The 23,442-nt window shown below is 34.2% G+C and overlaps 1 protein-coding gene across 2 annotated transcripts in view; it reads left to right on the top strand.

The window, feature by feature from the left end:
- The window catches only part of IL7 (interleukin 7), a 50,781-nt gene extending 28,608 nt beyond the window's left edge, over positions 1 to 22,173 (top strand). For both annotated transcript variants that reach the window (XM_073892914.1, XM_025870754.2), the window contains exons 3-5: positions 12,377 to 12,457; positions 13,534 to 13,665; positions 15,758 to 22,173. In XM_073892914.1, coding sequence (XP_073749015.1) covers positions 12,377 to 12,457; positions 13,534 to 13,665; positions 15,758 to 15,877 — 333 coding nt within the window. In that variant the 3' untranslated portion in view covers positions 15,878 to 22,173. The remainder of the gene's footprint in view (positions 1 to 12,376; positions 12,458 to 13,533; positions 13,666 to 15,757) is intronic.
- The last annotated feature ends 1,269 nt before the right edge of the window (positions 22,174 to 23,442 follow it).

The raw sequence follows: 23,442 nt of genomic DNA, 5'->3' as shown, positions 1-23,442 counted from the left end.
GAGATCGAGCCCCTCATTGGGGCTCCCTGCTCAGCAGGGAGTCTGCTTCTTCCTCTGCCCCTCACCCCACTCATGCTCTCTCTCTCTCACTCTTTGTCTTTCTTTCAAATAAATAAACAAAATATTATAAAAAAAAGAAATAACTTGGAAAATGAGAGTCTATCTCACTAAGATAGGAAGGTAAAGGCTTATATTATAATAATGTGTGTGTAAAAAAAAAAGAGCGACTTTATGTTGTAATCATTTCATGGACACACATGTAAAGATTTCCCCAAAGAAAAGAAAAGGCAAAGACTTTATGTAATTATATATATTGTAAGAAAAAATAACAAATAAAATAGAAGCAAAAATTCCAGAATTGAAGAGAGATCTCTTTCTGTATTTTAAAAATACATAAAGTCTGTTGATTATGTCAACAATAATAAGAAACAAACACTAGTATACTTCAAAGAGAAAGTTTTCAAACAAGCATCATCTTGGAAAAATAAAGAGAAAAGGTTTCCAATAAAGGAAAATAAAATTAGGCTACCCTCCAATTTTTCACCCATTTTTACCTCCAGTTGACCAATCTCTGCTAAGATTTATAATAACAGGAGCATGAGTCCACAATCCTACACACAGGCAAATTTTAATCAATGTGCCAAGGAAAATAAAAATACACAGAGCTCAGTAAGGATACAACTTTCTTCTCTAAAACAATCACAACAAAAATCTGACTGCAAGATTAGCCCAGCCAAACAAGGTATTACTATATTTCAGTAATGAAGAAATGACGTTATAAAATGATTATTATTAAATACTGAACTGTTTTGTGATGTCTAGGTAGTTATTATAAATATAGAAACACAACAATAACATGTTCTACCTAAAAACTAATAATATGCAAAACATGTAGTTACAGGAGGACTGAAAGAAAGTAAAAAAGATAATAAATCCCTCTTCGTATTTCAGAATGAACATTTATATGAGATATATGTACCATTTATATTGAGAAAGAATATAATTTTAATAGATTTTTGGAAAACACTTTATAAGAATTATCTTTCATATGCCAAAATTATAAAGCAAATGAAAAGGAGCATAAAGAAATAATAATGGATATCTAACAATAAATAAGAAGGTCTGAAATTAAGACTAATTGTTAAAAAATATGCATTATATGAGAGATACAACCGAAATAAAACATAGAAAGTTTTAAAATATTTCTTATATAAAATGTACAAACTGGTTATTAAAAGACAAACAACCTAAGAATGGATAAGAACCGGCTAGTCATATAAAAGGAAACGCAAATTGTCAACATGAAATGATGCTCATTTTCTAATAGTAATAGACATGCAAATTTAAGCTATGATGAGGCACAGATTTTCACATATCAAGATTGGTAAAAATGTTAAAGGCTGATGACATCTGTTGCTGGCAAAGATGTGACCAAATGGGCTCCCTTATTTGCTGGTCAAAGTGTGAATAATTTTAAAAATGAATATACCATTTTCTTAAGCAACTTTCAATGAGGGGAAGCAATTCTACAGACATGTAAGCATTCAAGTCAAAGGGGATAATATGCACATACAAACATATATGCATACACACACAAAGATGCCCTATTGTAGCGCTGTTTGTAGGAGCAAATATTGACTGTTTAACATTAAAAAACTTTTGAATAAACCATAGAATACTCTGGATGTGGAACATAATACAGTTATGAAAAAATTGTTCCAGATGTATTTGGCCTAGAATGATAGTCACTATATAAAGTAAAAATAATACATAACAAGAAGAGCAATAATATATATACCCTGAACCTTTTTTAAAAAACGGTAAAGGAAAATATCTTCATATATCTTATATATGCAGATATATGAGTGAATTTTGTAGGCTTATATGCACATTACATACATGCATAGGTTTTCTTGAGCAAGAAGGATATTTTCATCAAACTGCTAATACCTATCAGCTCAGGTGGGTGATTCTAGTGGGGATGGTGGAGAGAAATTAAAAAGGTTTTCATCATATATCTCAGTATCGATTGAATAATGGCAAGCAAGAAATATATTTGACATTAAAAGTATTTTTTAGTTATGTTCAAAGTAATTAAAAAACAAAAAGATAGGAAAACTCTATACCATGCAAACCAATAATCAAAGTACCATAGTACAAATATGGTGAGCAAAAAATTTATTGCCCAAACTAGAACACTTTTAAGAATGCACGAGGAAGCTAACCAATAGGCTGCCATTCTGGTACCATACAGAATGGTCCCAGAAATCTGGGGTGTGTGGTCACCCTATGAATAAAATAAACTTCAAAAGTATTATCAAAGAAAACAAAGAAGAATATTTTATTTCTTTTTTTTCTTTTCTAAGTTTTTTATTTAAATTCCAGCCAGTTAACATACAGTGCAATATTAGTTTCTATTGTAGAATTTAGTGATTCATCACTTACATACAACACCTGGTGCTAATCACAAGTGCCCTCCTTAATGCCCATCACCTGTTGAACCCATCCCACTGCCCACCTCCAGTAACCCTCAGTTTGTTCTCTATAAGTAAGAGTCTGTTTACTGGGTGCCTGTCTCTTTTTTCCCCATGTTTGTTTGTTTTGTTTCTTAAATTTCACATATGAATGAAATTGTATGGTATTTGTCTTTCTCTGACTTATTTCGCTTAGCATAATACTCTCTAGTTCTATCCACATTGTTGTAAAGGGCAAGATTTCATTCTTTTTCATGTCTGAGTAATATTTCTCTCTCTCTCTCTCTCTCTCTGTGTGTGTGTGTGTGTGTTATACATATAAACCACATCTTCTTTATCCATTCATCAGTAAATGGACATTTAAGCTCTTTCCATAATTTGGTTATTATTGATAATGCTGCTATAAACATCAGGGTGCATATATCCCTTTGAATCAGTATTTTTGTATCCTTTGGGTAAATATCTAGTAGTACAATTGCTGGATCGTAGGGTACTTCTATTTTTAACTTTTTGAGGAACCTCCATACTATTTTCCAGAGTGGCTGCACCAGTTTGCATTCCCACCAACAGTGTAGGAGCGTTCCCCCTTCTCTGCATCCTCTCCAACATCTGTCGTTTCCTGTTTTTAATTTTAGCCATTCTGACTGGTGTGAGGTGATATCTCACTGTAGTTTTGATTTGTATTTCCCTGATGATGAGTGATGTTGAGCTTCTTTTCATGTGTCTGTTGGCCATCTGTATGTCTACAAAGAATATTTTATTGTATTTATTTTTTTAAAGATTTTATTTATTTATTTGACAGAGAGAGACACAGCGAGAGAGGGAACACAAGCAGGGGGAGTGGGAGAGGGAGAAGCAAGCTTCCTGCTGAGCAGGGAGCCGGATGTGGGGCTGGATCCCATGACCCTGGGATCATGACCTGAGCCGAAGGCAGATGCTTAACGACTAAGCCACCCAGGTGCCCCAGGAATATTTTATTTTAATAAAAATTATTGTAAAGAGCAAAGAGACTAGTCACAATCTTTACATACAATATATGGCAATATTAAAGCAAAAATTCTTAGAAATATGTCAATCTTCTCATTCCCTTCTGTCTTGGAGAAAGAAATATTCCCCCTGTATCCTAAAAGTAACAGCTTTAAAAATGCACTTGAGATTTTGTTCCACATGGCCTCCTCTTAGACTCAATGTTGATTTAATTAGTTATCTATTCTTTTTCTTGAAACATTGGCATCTCCACTGAGAAATTCCTATTATATAACAAAAATGTCATATAACTATTCCCAATGAAAGCAGGTACAGCATTACCGTTATGAAAAGGGCTCTGCAGTTAGATGGCCTAGGCATAATTTTTGATTCTAGCATCCACTAACTGTGCCTTTGGACAAATTACTCTGTCTCTTTATGCCTCAGTTTTTTCCTTTGAAAGAAAATGTATATTATGTCCCGGTGTAATGAAGGAGTAATGATAGCAGTGAACTCAAAGGATCTTTCTGAGAATAGGAAAGATATGTAGTTAAGCTTTGTGTGTTTTACAGAACCACACATTCAACACTGTGATTGAAAGTATCATAGGAGTACTTTTTCATCTGTGAATCTTCAGTACTGAGAACCACACCTGAATCTTGAAGTTGTTCAGAAAATATTTATTCAGTTTAAAAAGTCAGTTATATCATCATTATTACTAAGATAACATTCTTTATTTCCCTCTTTTTCTACTTTTTCCATAAACTTTTTTTTAATTTAATTTTATTATGTTATGTTAGTCACCATACATTACATCATTAGTTTTTGATGTAGTGTTCCATGATTCATTGTTTGTGCATAACACCCAGTGCTCCACGCAGTACGCGCCCTCTTTAATACCCATCACCAGCCCCCTCCCGTCTAGAACCCTCAGTTTGTTTCTCAGAGTCCAATGGATAACTTCTTAATTAACATCTCTACTATAAATATGATAATGCATTTCATAAGATGTTTTTTAAGATGGCCTCAATGCAGGCCTATAACGTGATATCCTATGATTCACCAAAATTTGTTGTGATATGTATGTGTTATATATAACTATATATGTTGTCTGCTTTTTTAAATTTTATTTTGTTATGTTAATCAACATGCATTACATAATTAGTTTTTGATGTAGTGTTCCATGACTCATTGTTTGCGTATGACACCCAGTGCTCTATTCAATACGTGCCCTCTTTAATACCCATCACCAGGCTAACCCGTCCCCCACCCCCTCCCCTCTAGAACCCTCAGTTTGTTTCTCAGAGTCGGCGGGGGGCGGCGGGAATATGGGTGAAGGTAGTCAAAAGGTACAAAATTCCCATTATAAAATTAGTAAGTCCTGGGAATGTCATGTAAAGCATGGTGACTATAGTTGAGGGTGCTATATTGTATATATGTATCTCATCACAAGAAAGAAGTTGTAACTGTATAGTGATGGATGTTATCTAGACTTACTGTGGTGATCATTTTGCAATATACGTAAATATTGAATCATTGTTGTATGCCTGAAACTAATGTTACATGCCAATTATATCTCAACTAAAAAAAATGTCTGGGGGGTCAGTATGGGTAAGGCAGGAATCTACCATTTGAATGTATGCTGAGCCACTTTATGCAACTTTGTGTGGAAAAAGAATGTTATACTCCTACATTGGTATTCATCTTATCTAGGTAAAAATCACCTCTGGGTGGAAAGGCATCATTTAAAAGCACTTAGATTCTTAATTAGTTACTATAACTGCAAGGCTAATCATAGAAGCAGTCATTAGATGATAGCATATTAATCTTCTGTTGATTCCCTGCCTATCTATGTGAACAACCTCAGCAAACAAGTCTCTAAAAAAGTTTATTTTGCAAACTTTGTTTTCAAAGAGATAGGTGTATGTGTATGTCAATATAATAAATATGTAATTATACTTTACATACTATATTATATATTATATATTATATTATGTACATATATAAATATGGGTATGTGCTACTATAATTACTATAATCAGGGGAAATATATATGTATATGCCTGTGTTTTGAAGTTTTTATTTTAATGAAATCCAGATTATCAATTATTTCTTTCATGAATCATTCCTTTGGAATTTTATTTAAAAAGTCATTACCACTGATGTTCAGCATCATTTTGAATTTGTTGGCCATTTGCCATTTGTATGTCTTCTTTGAAAGAATGTCTATTCATGTCATTAGCCCATTTTTTTAATTGGATTATTCGTTTTTTGGGTGTTCGTTTTTGTTTAGTTTGTAAGTTCTCTATACATTTTGGTATTAAGCCTTTATCAGATAAGTCATTGCAAATATCTTCTCCCATTCCATAAGTTGCCTTTTAGTTTTGTTGATCGTTTCCTTCACTGTGCAGGAGCTTTTTATTTTGATGAAGTCCCAAGAGTTTATTCTTGTTTTTGTTTCCCTTGCCTCCAGAGACATATCTAGTAAGAAGTTGCTATGGCTAATGTCAAAGAGATTACTGCCTGTGTTCTCTAGGATTTTGATGGATTCCTGTCTCACATTTAGGTCTTTCAGCCATTTTGAATTTATTTTTGTGTATTTTGTAAGAAAGTGGTCCAGTTTCATTCTTTTGCATGTTGCTGTCCAGTTTTCCCAACACCATTTGATCAGGGAAATACAAATCAAAACTACAATATGAGATACAACATGAGATATCACCGCACACCTGTCAGAATGGCTAAAATCAACAACGCAAGAAACAACAAGTATCCGCAAAGATTTGGAGAAAGGGGAACTCTCTTGCATTTTTGGTGAATGCTAACTGGTGCAGCCACTCTGAAAGAGTATGGAGGTTCCTCAGAAAGTTAAAAATAGAACTACCCTATGATCCAGTAATTGCAGTACTAGGTGTTTACCCAAAGAATACAAAAATACTAATTCAAAGGGATATATGCACCCCAATGTTTATAGCAGCATTATCAACGACAGCCAAATTATGGAAAGAACCCAATGTCTGTTGACTGACAAATGGATAAAGAAGATGTGGGAAGTATATATATGTATATACATGCACACACACACACATACATAAATATATAATGGAAAATTCTCAGCCATAAAAAAGAATGAAATCTTGCCATTGGCAACAATTTTGCCTTTTGAAAGTGGATCCTCTAGTCCTATTCAAGCCTTAGGTGATTACAGACATGGCCAACATCTTAACTGTAGCCCCATGGAAGACATAGAGTCAGAAGTACCTAGTTAAGCTCCTCCTAAATTCCTGGACCACAGAAACTATATAGTAATAAATGTTTGTTGTTTTAAGCTACTAAGTTTTGTGATAATTTATTATGTAGTAATAGATAATGAAAAGGCTGCTACCAGAGACTTATTCTCCTCATGTTGAAAGACATGAGTACAAGTAGCCAAACTCAGTTGGGCAAATACATTTCAAACCTCTGCTCTTGTCCAATCTGCAAACGTCCACTATCCAAAGCACAGTCTTTTGGTCAAACTCAACATCAACGGTCAGGGAAATACTTCTCTATAGGAGGCTATGGCTTGAAGATATCAGGTTCAAATCTTTAGAAATTTATAGGGAAGAGCAGTCTTTGCAGATGTGATTAAGTTAAGAATTTTGACATAATAAGATTATCCTGGATTATCTATTTGGGCCCTAAATGGCCATCACAAGTGTCTTTATAAGAGAAAGGTAGGGGTGGGAATGCAAACTAGTGTAGCCATTCTGGAAAACAATATGGAGGTTCCTCAAAAAAGGTTAAAAATAGAACTGCCCTGGGTGGCTCAGATGGTTAAGCATCTGCCTTCAGCTTGGGTCATGATCTCTAGGTCCTGGGATCGAGCCCCACGTCTGGGCTCCCAGCTCAATGAGGAGTCTGCTTCTCCCTCTGCCTCTCCCTCTGCTTGTGCTCTCTCTGTGTGTCTCTCTTTCTCAAATGAATAAATTTAAAAAATCTTTTAAAAAATCGAACTGCCCCATGATCCAGCAATTGCACTACTAGGTATTTATGCAAAGGATACAAAAATACAGATTCGAAAGGATGCATGCATCCAGATGTTACACACACACACACACACACACACACACACACACACACACACACATACACTCACACACACAGGAATATTACTCAGCCATGAAAAAAGAATGGAATCTTGCCATTTGCAATGACATGGATGGAGCTAGGGAGTATCATGCTAAGTAAAATAAGTCAGAGAAAGACAAATACCATATGATTTCACACATATGTGGAATTTAAGAAACAAAACAAATGAACATAGGGGGAAAAAAAGAGAGGCAAACCAGGAAATAGACACTTAAGTATAGAGAACAAACTGATGGTTACCAGAGGGGAGATGAGCGGGGGTGGGGGTATGGGTTAAATAAGTGATAGGGATTCAGGAGGGCACTTGTGATAAGCACCGAGTCTTGCGTGTAAGTGTTGAATCACGAAATTCTATACCTGAACTAATATTACACTGTATGTTAACTAACTAGAATTTAAATAAAAACTTGAAAGAAAAAAAAGAGAGAAAGGCAGGGGGAGACTTGACCCACACATAGAGAAGAAGGTGATAAAGTTGCAGGCAGAGACTGGGACCATGTGGCCATAAGTCAAGGAACACCAAAAACTGCTGGTGGCTGACAGAAAAAAGAAGAGGCAAACAAATGAATTCGCCCCTAGATTATCCAACTGGTACCTTCCTTTTGGACTTCTGACATCCAGAACTGTGACAAAAGAAACTTCTGTTGTTTTTGGCAACTTGCCACAACAGCCCTAGAAAACTGATACATCCTCTGATGGGGTAGAGGGAAAAGTTGAATATTAGCTGAAAAATAATCTAATTTAGTTTTGCATCCCTTCAAAGTTAACCAGAAAATAACACCTGCACCCCAGTGTTTATAGCAGCAATGTCCACAATAGCCAAACTAGGGAAAGAGCCCAGGTGTCCATCGACAGATGAACGGATAAAGAATATATAGTGTATATATATTTTTAAGAATATATATAGTGTATATATATTCCATTGAATACATATATATTATATATATGTATATATAAGGAATATATAGTGTATATATATTTTTAGAATATATATAGTGTATATATATTTTTAGAATATATATAGTGTATATATATTCCATTGAACACACATATATATGTATTCAATGGAATATTACTCAGCCATCCAAAAAAATGAAATCTTGCCATTTGCAACAATGTGGATGGAACTAGAGGGTATTATGCTAAGTGAAATAAGTCAATCAGAGAAAGTAAGTTATCATAGGATTTCACTCATATGTGGAATTTAAGAAACAAAACAGAAGCATAGAGGAAGGGAGGGCAAAATAAAACAAGATGTAACCAGAGAGGAAGACAAACCAAAAGAGACTCTTAACCGTAGGAAACAAACTGAGGGTTGCTGGAGGGGAGGGGGGTGAGGAGATGGGGTAACTGGGTGATGGACATTAAGGAGGGCACATGACATAATGAGCACTGGGTATTATATAAGGCTGATGAATCACTGAACTCTACCTCTGAAACTAATAATACACTATATGTTAACTAATTGAATTTAAATATATATATTGATATATATCTCTATGTCTATATCTATATCTATATATCTCCAGAAAATAAAAAAACTATGCATTGATACTACCAAAATAAATGAGCAAATGAACATGTAAATAAGCAAATGAAAACATAGATAAGGAAAATGAAGAATTCAGATCAAAGATTAATTACCCATGAAAGCAGTAGAAAATGTCAGATTTTTCTCAACACTCTCTAAGAAACCAAAGTAAAAAAAAATCTAAAAAATAATACAGTTTGAGGAGAAGAGATAACAGAGAAAATGAAGGTGAGCTCTTTAGATTTAGGGAAAAAATGGAGAATAAAATGGAAACCAGAAATAAGTGCCCCATTAGAACAGGCATATGGAAGACATGGTGGAGAAAATCACAAAAAATGAAATTTTATAAAAAATCAAAGACAAATATATAGAAGAAAAGGTGAAATAGAAAATCCATTGGATACACAATTAGTGTTTCTGAAGAAGATACTGTTACAAGTGCAAGGGAAATAATTCAAAGAAGAAAACTATGCTGAAATGAAAGACATGTAAATCTATAGATTGAAAAGACACGTATTTTTAGAACAATTTATATAACATCATGTTTTATACTGGAAAATATTGCAGTTCACAGTCATTGTGATCCTGGCTTTTCTCTTTTAATTTTCCATATCCATATTAAATATGAAGAAATCTTCAAACATGTCATGATGCTTATAAGAAATTATTATTGGTAAAGCAAATCAAGTAAAGTAACTCAAGAGATGGACATCTAAGGTTCTTTCCAACTCCGTGATTCTATTAACCTTAGTCTGAGCCATCCTTCTTATCAGGCTTGAATAAAAACAATTTCGGAAACCAACTGTAATATGCACTCATATATACCTGTTAATGTATTCACAAAAGGCACTGAAGTCAATAATTGTTACCTATATAAGAGTCAATCTTTTAGTTTATAGTAACATCTTTATATACTGTAGCAAACATTTGGCAAACAAATCAACTGGTATAACATTACTTTTCTGTATGTTATACATGCATATAAGAACATATACCTACATCTAAATGAGTTTTTTAAAAATTCATTGGAGCAATGGCTTACCCAAGTGGCTTTTCATATATTCATGTGCCATGCAATTTGTTAAAATGATCCAAGAAATAAGTACTAATTCTATGCTGTATTTTTGCATAATATTTTTGGTAAATTGGAAAACATGCACATTTGTCTATCTTCTTTTTTTCCTAATGTTTCAAATTTAATTTGAAATTATTTAATTTAATTTAAATAATTTAATAATTTAATTTAAAATTATTTAAATTCCAGCTAGCATACAGTGTAATATTAGTTTCAGGTGTAGAATTTAGTGATTCATCACTTATATATTAAAACACCCAGTGCTCATCACAGGTGCCCTCCTTGGGTCACCTGGGTGGCTCAGTTGGTTAAGCAACTGCCTACAGCTCAGGTCATGATCCCCAGAGTCCTGAGATGGAGTCCCGCATCAGGCTCCCTGCTCAGCAGGGAGTCTGCTTCTCCCTCTGAACCTCTCCCCTCTCATGCTCTCTCTCTCAAATAAATAAATAAAATAAATAAAAAATCTTAAAAAAAAAACAAGTGCACCCCTTAATGCCCATCACCCATTTATCCTATCCCCTGCCCACCTCCATCCATCAACCCTCAATTTGTTCTCTATAGTTAAGGGTCTCTCTTATGGGTTTTTTTTTTTTAATAATGGCATGGCAAAAATGAAATGCTCTATGTTTTATCAAAGAGAAATGTATGTATGATTTATTGTGGGGTTTTTTTTGAGTTAAATGGAAATCCATAGGAAGATGATTTAATAGGCAAATGTTAATTCTTTACTACCTCTTCAGGAATGTGTATAATGGCAACATGAAGTTAGTAATAGAAAATATATCCATTTGCACTTAAGATATTTGCAGTATGAGGAGACAGGCACTAACAAATATTTTGTTTACAAAAGCACACACTTAACAAAGGTAAGAAGTGATATAAAAAGTGTCCATGGGATGATGTAGTATCTGCCCTTTATATCAAATGGCAACAAGAAACTGGGACTGTGCTTTCTTAGTCTGTTTTTCCCTTGGGCTTGGCAAGGACCCTGCACATTGACTGATAGTAAGCGTTGAGTGGTTAAATGAATGTTCAAACACTAATTCCTACAGTAAAGCAGATAGTAAATACAATTAAAGTCAGGATAAACCCAGAGACCATTTACACTTCTCTCAGGTGACCAGAGTAATGCACACTTTTCTGAGAGACAGATGAAGACTAGAAGCCCATGATTAAATCTTGCCATTCTTCCACTTACCCTGTTTCTTTGGTGACAACATACAGGCTAAGATTGCTTGAAATCCTTCTGGAAGCTCTGATAGCATGAAATTGTTCATTTGCTTGACAGAACTAGTCCAATCCTGCGTAGAAGAGAATCTGAATCCTTAGGAAATTCTTCCTAATACCTCAACTAAATTCCGAATTCGGGTAATCCCCACCTTCTACTACTACATTCCTTAGAAATAAAAAATGAACATGTATTGTCTGCCTTCCTACTCCTACGTAACAATACACACACACTTGATCCCATTGTTTCTTAGCAAAGTTCTATCTCAAGTGTCCCAGACAAATTGGATTGTTAAAAATGCCGTAGAATAGGGGCTCCTGGGTGGCTCAGTCATTAAGCGTCTGCCTTTGGCTTAGGTCATGATGCAAGGGTCTTGGGATCAAGCCCTGCATCGGGCTCCCTGCCTGGCTGGAGGCCTGCTTCTCCATCTCCCGCTCCCCCTGCTTGTGTTCCTGCTCTCGCTAACTCTCTCTCTCTCAAATAAAATAAATAAAATCTTCAAAAAAAAAATGCTGTAGAATAAATTTCAACTTCAATCTGCCAAGAGGTTTTCTCTTATTCTTATGTAAATTCTTTTTGTTGCTGTTTTGTAGTGGCAGGAAACTGGACTGGAAAACCTCTTAAACGCATCTCAACTTCATGATTTCAGAATTTATTGTACTTTGTCTACATAGTATAACTTCTAAAATAGGTACTTCTATTTCCCCAAATGAACTAGATCCTCTCAGTGATTTATGGGGTTAAGTTATGGAGTCTGGGAGAAGCTCTAAATATGTGAGGGTTTGTGTATATACTTGTTTATTCTTTAGCTATAGAAACTATTCTTTATGCCTAGTCAGCTGAGCCATGCTAAAGTTATTTTCCTTAAGATGCACATATTAAGACCAAGTATCATGACATTGTTGTTTTTAAAATTGTTATATATTAGAAAAGTCCCCAATTTAACCATACTATTATATAATTACTTTTTACAGGACACTATGATAAAAAATCGTACCAATTGCCCGAATAATGAACCTAAAGTTTTCAAAAAACATGCATGTGATGATAATAAGGTAATAATAATTATTTGGAATTTATATGTCATTCAAGCTTGATTTTATAGAAGCTTATGTTATTTGTATGTGTTAGATAATTATATTGATTATATTAATAACATATTCTTTTTGTTCTAACCAGACAATTCCCACTGACCTATTAAATTATACTATGGTCTTCTTTTATACTTTTATTTTACAAAAAGCCCTATGCTTATTTGGTAAATATTTTTTTTTCTATTTTAGCATTTCAGTTTTCACTTTGAAAATGCTAAAACTGCTGAATTCAAAGACAGACATATCCCTTATTTGTAACATTCTTATGCAGGAAAATGCTTGTTAGAGTGATTGCTTGCACACACACACACAAACATAAGTCATGGGCATAATTTACTTCTAGGACTTTGAAATTTTTTCTTTCAATATTTGCTTATTTTCAAACAACTACTACCTCTGGTTGGGGGAATATTAAAATTTACCAACCTTTCAGCAAAAGTTTGTGTCATTTCCTTCTAGAGAAACTAGTATGATATTCAGTAGTCTTTTTTAAACTCATAGTAGCTGAGTTAACCTCATAGTATCGCACTGTATATTCATAAATTCTTTTTATTTTAATTTCTTACATTAAATATTTGAAAGACTTGTTTGAGGTGAATATGGACCCTTTTTTCTAATTTCCAGCTATTCATCCATAGCTCAAAAGGTACAAAAATAAGAAGAGAAACCACATACCTTTCATTATTGTTGCCTCCAGAAGCCCTCTCCTTTGGTTGTCTCATTTAAAATGGAATAATCTTGTTATATGTTCATCCATAAGTGCTAAGATCATTAAGTTTATATTATGAAGAAAGAAGACTTCAAAAAGTCAAATAATCCTTAAGCCAAATTCTAGGCCCTCCAGACTGTCACTTAGGAGCTAAACAGTTTCAGTCTAGTTACTTGTCAGTCATGTGATTAACTGGAATGGAAATCTGCGGTGGAGGTGGGGCATTATTTGGCAATACAGCTCTGGCTTTAGGCTCCTTAGGAAAGCTTGTCATTTTTTAATATTTTATTTGAACCACAACGCTTCTGATTTTTTTTTCCTGTAATAGGAAGGTATGTTTTTATATCGTGCTGCTCGCAAGTTGAAGCAGTTTGTTAAAGTGAATAACAGTGAGGATTTTAATCTCCACTTATCAAGAGTTTCACAGGGCACATTACAATTGTTGAACTGTACCCCCAAGGTAAGTTGTTTACTTTGAACAAAAATATCAACTAGTCCTGTGATAGGATACTATAATTCTCTAATGATCATATCTATTATCATAGAATTCTAACTGCTTATGATTACCTAAAGTTGAAATAGATTATGGAAGCAGAGTAAAAATAAGTGAGTGCATACCTCATTGCTATGATAACTTTAAAGGAGGTTAATGTGATAACTTGGGTGGGAATGGTAAATTTTTACCTCTAAATCTCATTAATAATTTTAACCCATATATGTACACATTTATAAGAACTCATAGCCAATAAAACAGATAATCAAATGTATTTAACAAATGTCTTTACATGTTAAAACTTTACATGTTAAAACATATATATATTCCAATAATTTTTTTTGCTTCAATAATTTTGTTAAGTATAGGGCTAATTTTTCTTATTTGTCTGCTAGTGGTTATGAAATATAACAAAACAAGATTTGGAAGACACAATCTTGATACTAAGCCACAGTTTCTTCATCTGCAAAATGGAGAAAAATATAGAATCTACATTAAAGGATGGTGACAGGGGTAATTAAATAGCATAATTCATGTAAAGTGCTTAGTACTAGAAAGGTTTCAATAAATGATATATTATTATTATTACCACAACCCCCCCTTCAGACATTTTACCAGCTGCCTCACAAAGCCAAAGCTTCCTTATGATTTTTTTAAAAGAAATTTTTAACATTTTCATGACAGAGAAAGGGTCTTGTGTGTTTTTATTTTTTTAATACTAGTAGCTGCCCACAAGAAGTAAGATGATAAGATTATCCTTGAGCCCCACTGACAATGATGAAAATATAGATGATAGAATGTGGACCACTTCATTTATCATCACATTATCTATTTGATGCAAGCCAGTCTCCTCTCGGTGTCCTGGATTTGCCAAGTTTATTTCCAGTTTGCCCCCTTACTTATGTTAGTCCTCTATATGAAATTTCTACTGTCCTCTTTTCTATAAATCTGTAAGGGAAGAATCACTAAATTTGACACCTGAAACCAATTTTACCATACATGTTAACTAACTTGAATTTAAATAAAAACTTTAAATAAAAAAATTTAAAAATAAACATTCTAAATTGTTAAAAAGAAAAAGGAAAAAGAAAACTAACCTGTCGCTTTTTCCTTTTCCCTGATACTCTATTTCTAAATGAAATTATTCTTCTTCCATACTATCAAAAAATAAAGTAGATTCTCAAATAGATTAGATGAATTTGACAGCAATATAAAATTTAGCAATGACATTAATGAAAGGAGCAATAAAGGATTAATGTTCAATATTATAAATGTGACTTTGTTTTTAAGGAAGGAATAAAACTACTTTCCCTGGGTGAAGTCCAACCCACTAAAAATTTGGCGAGAGTGATTGTATAATTTTCTTTCTTCATCAACTTTTTATTCAACTTAATTCCTTTATGTTTCCCTTTGAATCTTTCCTTTATTTTATGTTTCCCTTTTCCTTTTTAATGGTTCGTTTTGAAAATATTCATTATAATGTTAATAAAAGGAAACGAGATGTGCCTCTTAGAAACTGGATCCCTTTAAACTACATTTTTTAAAGCCACTGCTTTATTTTTTATTTTTTTTGGAGTTTTATTGATTTATTTATTTGAGAGAGAGAGAGAGAGAGCATGCAGGGGTGGGAGGTAGGGGAGAGAATCTTAAGCAGGCTCCACATCCAGTGCCTGAGCCCCATACAGGTCTGCATCTCACATCCCTGAGATCATGACCTGAGCCAAAACGGAGAGTCAGACCCTTAACCGACTGAGCCCCCCCCCAGGTGCCCCTTAAAGCCATTACTTTAAAATAAAAGAAGCTAGGGAAAATATCAGAGCACCAATTTTTTTTTATAAAGCAACAAAGTTAGAACATCAATAGGTAATAAGCAAAAGACATGAGCAAACTACTTTTATAGAACATAAACTAGAAAACAAGTATATGAAGAAAATAGCCATCCTGGTTAGTTAGTAAACCTTCAGCATAACCTAACACGATGGAAATTAAAGATTGAACATTTTAAAATGTGTATTTTTTAAATAGAAATTTAAAACTTTTTTTTGTATATTTTTTCTAGGAAGACAATAAATCTGTAAAGGAACAGAGAAAACAGAAGAGCTTGTGTTCCCTAGGGATACTACTACAAAAGATAAAAACTTGTTGGAATAAAATTTTGAGGGGCTCCAAAGAACATTGAAAAATATGGAGTGGCAATATAAAGACATATGAACTTCAGTTGTATCCTTCAAGAATCTATCTTCTCATACAGTTCCGGGGGGGGGGGGCTAGAATACCCTAGAAGTTACAGAATGCATCCTGGTAAAAGTGGATTAGAGCAATTGAGAAATTCCTACCATAGTACTAGAAGATGGATATAAACAGTGGAAACCAAAGGCTGCAATCGACAAACCTTCATATATTTTTGGACATAAATCAATCGGTATTCTGTGATTTTTGTAAGACAATCCAAGTAAGGTATTAGTTGCAATAATATGTTTTAAACCCGTTTTAAAATTTCAGAAGAAGACATATAAAATCTGTGAGGTATATAAAGGTTGCAGGAATTAAAAATTAACATTGCTTTATTATCAAAATAATTTTATGCACCAGCATACTACGATGAGAGTGAAAATTGTCGTCTTCTGTGCTGGAAATGTTTCAGAGTTAACAGATGTGGGTAATGCCAATGAGAGTAAGAGTTAAATACCTTAAAGAAACAGCGGTATGAAGGAGTCCAAGATACTTAAGAGAGATTAAGACATGTAATTAAACTTGAATGCATAAGACAGCGCCTTCATTAATGGTATAGCAAATGTTTTAAGATGACCATAAAGAATGATTTCACAAAACAGAAAGTCACCTGTTTTAAGGATGCTAAACCATAATACTGAGTTACTTTTGTCATTTATGTGTAATAAAATTTGTCTAAATGAGTTTGCAATTTGGGAAGCATATTTTTAACAGAATAATATATGTTGTCCTTTAATTAATGGAATGTATATTTAATTTTGACACTGTATTTGTATTATATAAAAATATTTTCATACAGTATTACAAACAAATTGCTGACTTTGGATAACATTTCTCCTTTGATAATAAATGACCTATGTAGTAACACTGTCAGATTCACTTCATGAATTTTTAAGAATTTTTAAGACAAGATTTTTAATACTGCACTACTACTTGATCTCTCACTGTCATTGAATGTGTGACTTTTAAAACCTTATTAATATTCAGAATGTAAATGAGACCAAAACTATATAAGAACAGGAACATTACTTTCTGTTAAATTTTAATCTTTTAAAAGAGACTTTTGTATATACCAGATCCAGTTTAGAAAGGTCAGTCAACAGTCTTCACTTACTTACAAAGGGAAATAAAAACCCTAGTCAAGACAGGTCAGAGTCTTCCCGCAGTCACTCAACTCACATCCTTCCTGCTCTTGGACACTTTCATCAGCACCTGACTGGCTTGATTTGAGCTTCAGGTGATGCACTGTGTGATGGGGAAGACCTTCCTCTCAATCCATGTTTATGTCTCACTCTCCCTAAACCTTATGCCCTTCACCCTCACTAGTGCAGATACCTGTGTGGAATTGTGCAGAAAGTTGTACAGAGTTCACGGACTGCTCCACTCACAGGGCTTTGAATCAAGTATGTTTTCTGTTTGGTTTTCATTATTGACTCCAGAAAAGGGAGCTGACGAACACTTTTAGGAGCAAACGATTCTTCACCATGCTCTTTCTTTAGAGGGACTTTTCCAAGTAAGCTGTGCTTCCTTCTACCATAAAGCGTGGTCAGCTGTGTGATACACCTCCACCCTGATGAACTGGCACTGTTGGTAAACCATTAGCTATAGAAATGAAGGAACTTTACGTTTCTAAAGGTAAACTCTTAAAACTGTCCTTGAAAGTGTTTCTGTAAAGGCTGTCTAAAACATCCCTAACAAGTGTTGAAAAAATTCTGAGATTGTAGTAAAATAAGGAACAGTATTTTTAAATGCTTGCTAAAAGTTATTAAAATTTTCTTCCTTGATTTTCATTTGTTTATGATAGATCTGAATTTTAGAGAAAATTCACACTCAAAACAGCATTCAGCATACACTGTTGTGTCAAATGCTTGCGAAAAAGATACCCACACATTTATGGTTGTATTTGCCTTCTTTGTTTCCTACCCACTAGCAAGGTAAGTAGAGACAGGCAGGCTAATTAGTAATGAACCTGGATATTATATTTTTATTATTTATACTCCCCCAATTAAAGACTTGTTTTTTTTAAGATTTTTTATTTATTTGACAGAGAGAGACATAGCAAGAGAGGGAAGACAAGCAGGGAGAGTGGGAGAGGGAGAAGCAGGCTTCCCGCGGAGCAGGGAGCCCGATGTGGGGCTCGATCCCAGGACCCTGGAATCATGACCTGAGCCGAAGGCAGACACTTAACAACTGAGCCACCAAGGCGCCCCAAAGGCTTGTTTTATTTCAAAGAACGTTTTCTTTCAAGTATGTATGTGGATGCTTTAAATCAGCGTTTTCTAAAGTTTGTCCCAAGAAACCCTAATCCTCATCAATGCTACAAAAAAAGAAGACAAAGACGACAAAGAAGATGAAGAAGAAAGAGGAGGAGGAGAAGAAAAAAGGAAAAAGAAAAAGAGGGAGGATTCTGTATTCTGGGGTCAGATAAATTTTCTCTTGAAGAGTCACAATTTATATAAGTATATTATTAAAGGCTGTGTAAACTCATACCGCTTTAAAAAAAAAGTTTAACAGTAACATAACATTTCCAAAATTTGACTACAGAATGCTACTTTTATCTAAAAACCATTACCTAAATGTACTTCGGGGAATATTGCATTATACAAAGGGACTCAGTTAAAAGTCTTTTAAAATAGGCTTTCAAGGAATCTGTTGAAGGAATAACTCCTTTCAGGATTAAGATAGTTCTATTAAAACTAGAAAAGTTTCTTTGCCTTAGGCCATACTTTCATTGACAGCCAGCTTACAAAGGACATTTCATCAAATCTACTGGAAATATTTCTCTAGAAACATACATCCTCTACTCTAAGTCAGATGGTCTTTATGGTACTCTGTCCATGCGGTCTTCATGTCTTTAGTTATTATGCTCTTATTGCTTAGAAAGTTCTTCCAAATTCTTTCCAGATTCTGCTCAAACTTCAAGGGGCATCTCAATTCCTTTCTCCTCAATTGCTATGGCTCCCATCATAATTCTAGATAACGTTAATATTTCTTCCTTTAGTTGCCTAGCAATTACTTGTATGTATCATGCATTATTATCTGATCAGATTCATCTTAATATTTTATCTTAAATACAACTATTATTTACATTATTCTATTTATGTTTCCTCCTGAAAGAGTGTATGATCTTTTGTGTTCCCTTCAGCTCCTAATGGGAAAAGCCAGGCATATTATGGTTAATAAGTAAAGACAAATAGCATTAAACCAGTGTATTAATAAGATGTATTTAATTATCAAAAATTACCTTAGAATAAAAATAGAAAAATAGAATCTTTGGAAATATAATAGAACAAGAGAAATAAAATAGGTAGGTACATTGATAATCACCAATTCCAACAGTTTTTAACATCTCAATATCAAAATATATGTATGCACCTAGGTTCATGAGTTATTTAGTATTTAAGAAAGATGCAAAATAGTTACTTTTGTTTGGGAATAACTTGGGATTTATTTTCCTTGTTTGTTTTACATCTTCTCCATACAAAATGGTAAGAAAGAAGTGTGTTTTTTCTGTATATAAGTGAGGGAGAGATTAGATACACTTTAGGATCTTATTCTCAAAGTGAATCCATTTTTTTAAGTGGGGCTTGAACTCATGACCCTGAGCTCAAGACCTGAGCTGAGATCAAGAGTTGGACACCCAACCAACTGAGCCACCCAGGTGCCCCTTCAAAGTGAATCAATTTTCTATCTATATTTTACAAGATGAAAATTAAGACATGGCAACATTTACAATTTAGGATTTACTGCTCTTGCTTGCTGATTTTTTCCCTTAAGACCTAGTCTATGGGTTTCCTCCTTTCTGAAGCCTTCCCACACTTCCCACGTGGGGTTGAGGATTCCTTCATTTGTGCCTCCATTGCTAAGCTCAACAAATAGCTCAATAACGTACCAGGTGCGACCATGTGAGAGATGGAAATGTGTCTGTTAATTTCTACCTTTGATGCTTATCACAACTTTTTTAAAGATGTGTTTATTTGAGAGAGAGAGAGAGAAAGCAGTGGGGAGGGACAGGGAGAGAGAAACTCTAAACAGACTCCATGCTGAGCACAGAGCCCATCACGAGGCTTGATCCCATAATCCCATGACCCTGAGATCACGACCTGAGCCAAAATGGAGAGCCTGATGCTCAACAGACCACACCACTCGGGCACCCCTGATGCTTATCACAAATTTTATGTTTGAAATAATCTGATTGAAATGGGAACATTTTACTTAAAAAATTAATTAGGTAGGAACTCTTACAAATCGTTCTGGAAATGGTTCAAATACTATCACAAATAAAAGAACTTTGGTTTGCAGAACATCTCATCAGGTAAAGTAAAGCTTCCTAGGAGAATCAGAAGGATCTGCCAGAGAAGTACAAAATGACAGTTATCTACCCTGTCATCTCCTGGCCTAGCATCCCCAGCAGAAAGGAAATCTTTAACTATGAAAAGTCTTAGATGTGTAGACAAATACATCTTCCTCCTTAAAAAAGAGGTATTACTTTCATTAAGGGTAAGTCAGATACCAGGGTTGGGACTTACGCCTTCACAGCCAGTGGGTTTAAAGAAGTTCCAGCTTTTGAATACAGACCACTTAATGGGAAGATGCAACACAGATACAGATCATTCATTCATTCAACAAATATTTATTAAGTATCTATCTCCAATGTGCCAGTTCTGGTCCTAGGGGTACAACAGAGTCCCTGCCTTCAGGGAACATATATTCCAAAAGAGGAGACAGTCCACAAGTGAACAAAATTATCACAGAAAACAAGTTCTACGGAAAAGAAAAAAAAAAAAGATAGACTGACTGATGGAGACAAGGGGTATTTTAGGTTAGATGATCAAAGAAGACCCCTTTAAAGACATTTGAAAATATTTTATTGGTCTCAAAAATCTCAACATATATCACTGGCAATATAAGTTTCATTGAAGGATTCAAGAGTTATGCAAAAGATCAAAACAATACTTCAGCTATAAGATATCGTACACTGTCATAGAAATAAATTATGAAAATATCAAATGTTTGAAGTAGTATGTTGGCCTTAAGTAGTAATGTACAAGCTTTACTTACATATTTTGAAATAATTTCAGATATATGGAAGACTTGCAAAGATAGTACAGAGTGTTCCTGTATGCCCTTTACCAAGTTTCCTCTAAGGCTAACATCTTACATAACCATGGTACATTTATCCAAACCAAGAAACTAGCATTCTTTGTTGTGGGGGTGGGGGTGCTGTTCATTTTTTCTGTGCAATGTTTGGCAGCATCCCTGGTCCCTACCCACAAGATGCCAGTACCATCCTCCCCCAAGTGGTGACAATCAAAAATGTCTGTAGACATTGTCAAAGTGTCTCAGGGAAAAAGTTGAAACCAAGGTTCTAGAAGTTTTATAATTTTACATTTTACAGTTTAGGTCCATGACTCATTTTGGGTTATTTTTGAATATAAGGTGTGTATCAAGGGGGTTTTTTGTTTTTGTTTTGTTTTGTTTTGTTTTTTTGCATATGGACATCCAGTTATTCCAGTACCATTTGTTGAAGAGACTACGTGCAGTTGGCCCTTGAACAACATGGCCTACTGTTGACCGAAAGCCTTACCAACAACAGTCGATTAACACATATTTTCTATGTTATATGTATTATATCCTGTAATCTTCTAATAAAGCTAGAGAAAAAGAAAATGTTAAGAAAATCATAAGGAAAATACATTTACAGTATTTATAAAAAAATCCATGTATAAGTGGACACATGCAATTCAAACCTGTGGTGTTCAAGGGTCAACTGTACTTTGTCAACTGAATTGTCTTTGCCCTTTTGTAAAATTCAGTTTATCATATTTGTCTGAACCTATGGATGCTCTATGCTTTTCCAATGATGTGTCTATCTCTAAATACCACACTGACTTATTATAGCTTTATAACATCTAGAAATTGGGTACAATAAATCTTCAGAATTTTTTCCCGAATTGTTTTGGCTATTTTAATTCTTTTGCCTTTCCATATACATTTTAGAATCAGCCTATGACACCACAAAAATCTTGCTGAAATTTTGATTCAGATTGCACTGAGTCTATAGATTAAATTGGGGAGAACTGATGTCTTCATTAAGTTTATTCTTTGAATTAATAAACACTGTATTTCTCTAGATCTTTTGAGTTCTTTCATCAGTGTTTGAGTTTTCGGCATATGTATATTTTGTTAGATTTATGTATAACTATTTACTTGTGTGTGTGTGTGTGTGTGTGTGTGCGTGTGTGTGTGTGCATGCCCACATGCAATTGTCAATGGTATTTAAAGTTCAAATTCTACTGTTCATCACTGGTATATAGGAAAGACTTATTTTTTAATATTTTCCTTGTATCCTGTGACCTTCCTAAAACTAAACTTATCTAGTTTTAGATAGATAGAGTCCTTGAGCATTTCTACATAGACAGTCATGTCATCTGTAAATAGACGTCATGTCTTCCATGAACATAGAACTTAAAATCTCATTTTTTAAATTCTTAATTTACTTTTAGCATAGCCCCACCAGCAGAGATTTTGTCAAGCATTACTTTCTGATGTTTGTATTATGAAAATAATAGGCATAATGAATTAGTCTTTTAAAACTATCCAAAGCTCCATCTTCACAAATTTTTGGCTACATATTTCCCAGGGCTGTATCTCTCCCCTGCCATTGAGAATCACTTCTCTAAATTAATACTAATAGTTACTGATACATTTCTGCATAAAACACTTTCACTTCAATTTTCAGATTTGCTAGTTTGAAACTATTACAAATATAAACAAATCCTTGTTATTTAAATATGTCAATCATTCCCTACAATGTCCATACCTCACGTAAGGAGCTCTCCAACACCTACGATTTCTTCTAAGGGGCTATGTTCTTTGCCATGTGAACTCATACCTCTATCCCAACTAATGAGAAGGGAGTAAAAGGGAATCTGCCCTAAGTACAACTAACTGATAGACTAATGATCTGTGATGTAGGTCATAGGGCTTGAAAAGATAAAGTAATTCGGGTGCTCTGTGTCAGAAATTTGAATCGCAGTCCTAAGTGAATTTGCCCAAAATGAGTCTGAAAAAGAAGTTGCGAGGTTTAATTAAGCTGGATACTGACAAGCTGAATGAATGGGAGAGCCGAAAAGATACACAGAGTGAGTGAGGAAGATAGACAATAGAGAATGGACAAATGAGCTCTGAGAAGAATAGAGGCTGGCAGTTAGACCAATTAATTCTTGGAGCTGCCTCAGCACCTAATGACCTTCCATTTTTAATTCACATGCATCTTATATTAAACCCCCTTTCTCAAGGTAACTTAGAAGGATATCTGTCCCTTACATTTGAAGGTTCTATTCAGATCATTTGACATTGATGAATAAGGAAATAAGAATAAAACACAAGTTTATGAATATTAGGGACTAAATTCAGAAAGTAGAATTAATCGCTAACTTCTGCCTCCCTAAATGAGACAAAGTAATTGTCAATAAAAAAAAATAGGGTTTTACTTCTAACGAGTAGGAC

Source organism: Callorhinus ursinus, unplaced genomic scaffold (genome assembly GCF_003265705.2).
Source record: "Callorhinus ursinus isolate GAN/ISIS: 27379988/994484 unplaced genomic scaffold, GSC_fseal_2.0 scaffold5, whole genome shotgun sequence".
Lineage (NCBI taxonomy): Eukaryota > Metazoa > Chordata > Mammalia > Carnivora > Otariidae > Callorhinus > Callorhinus ursinus.
This window is presented reverse-complemented; position numbering and strand designations above follow the sequence as displayed.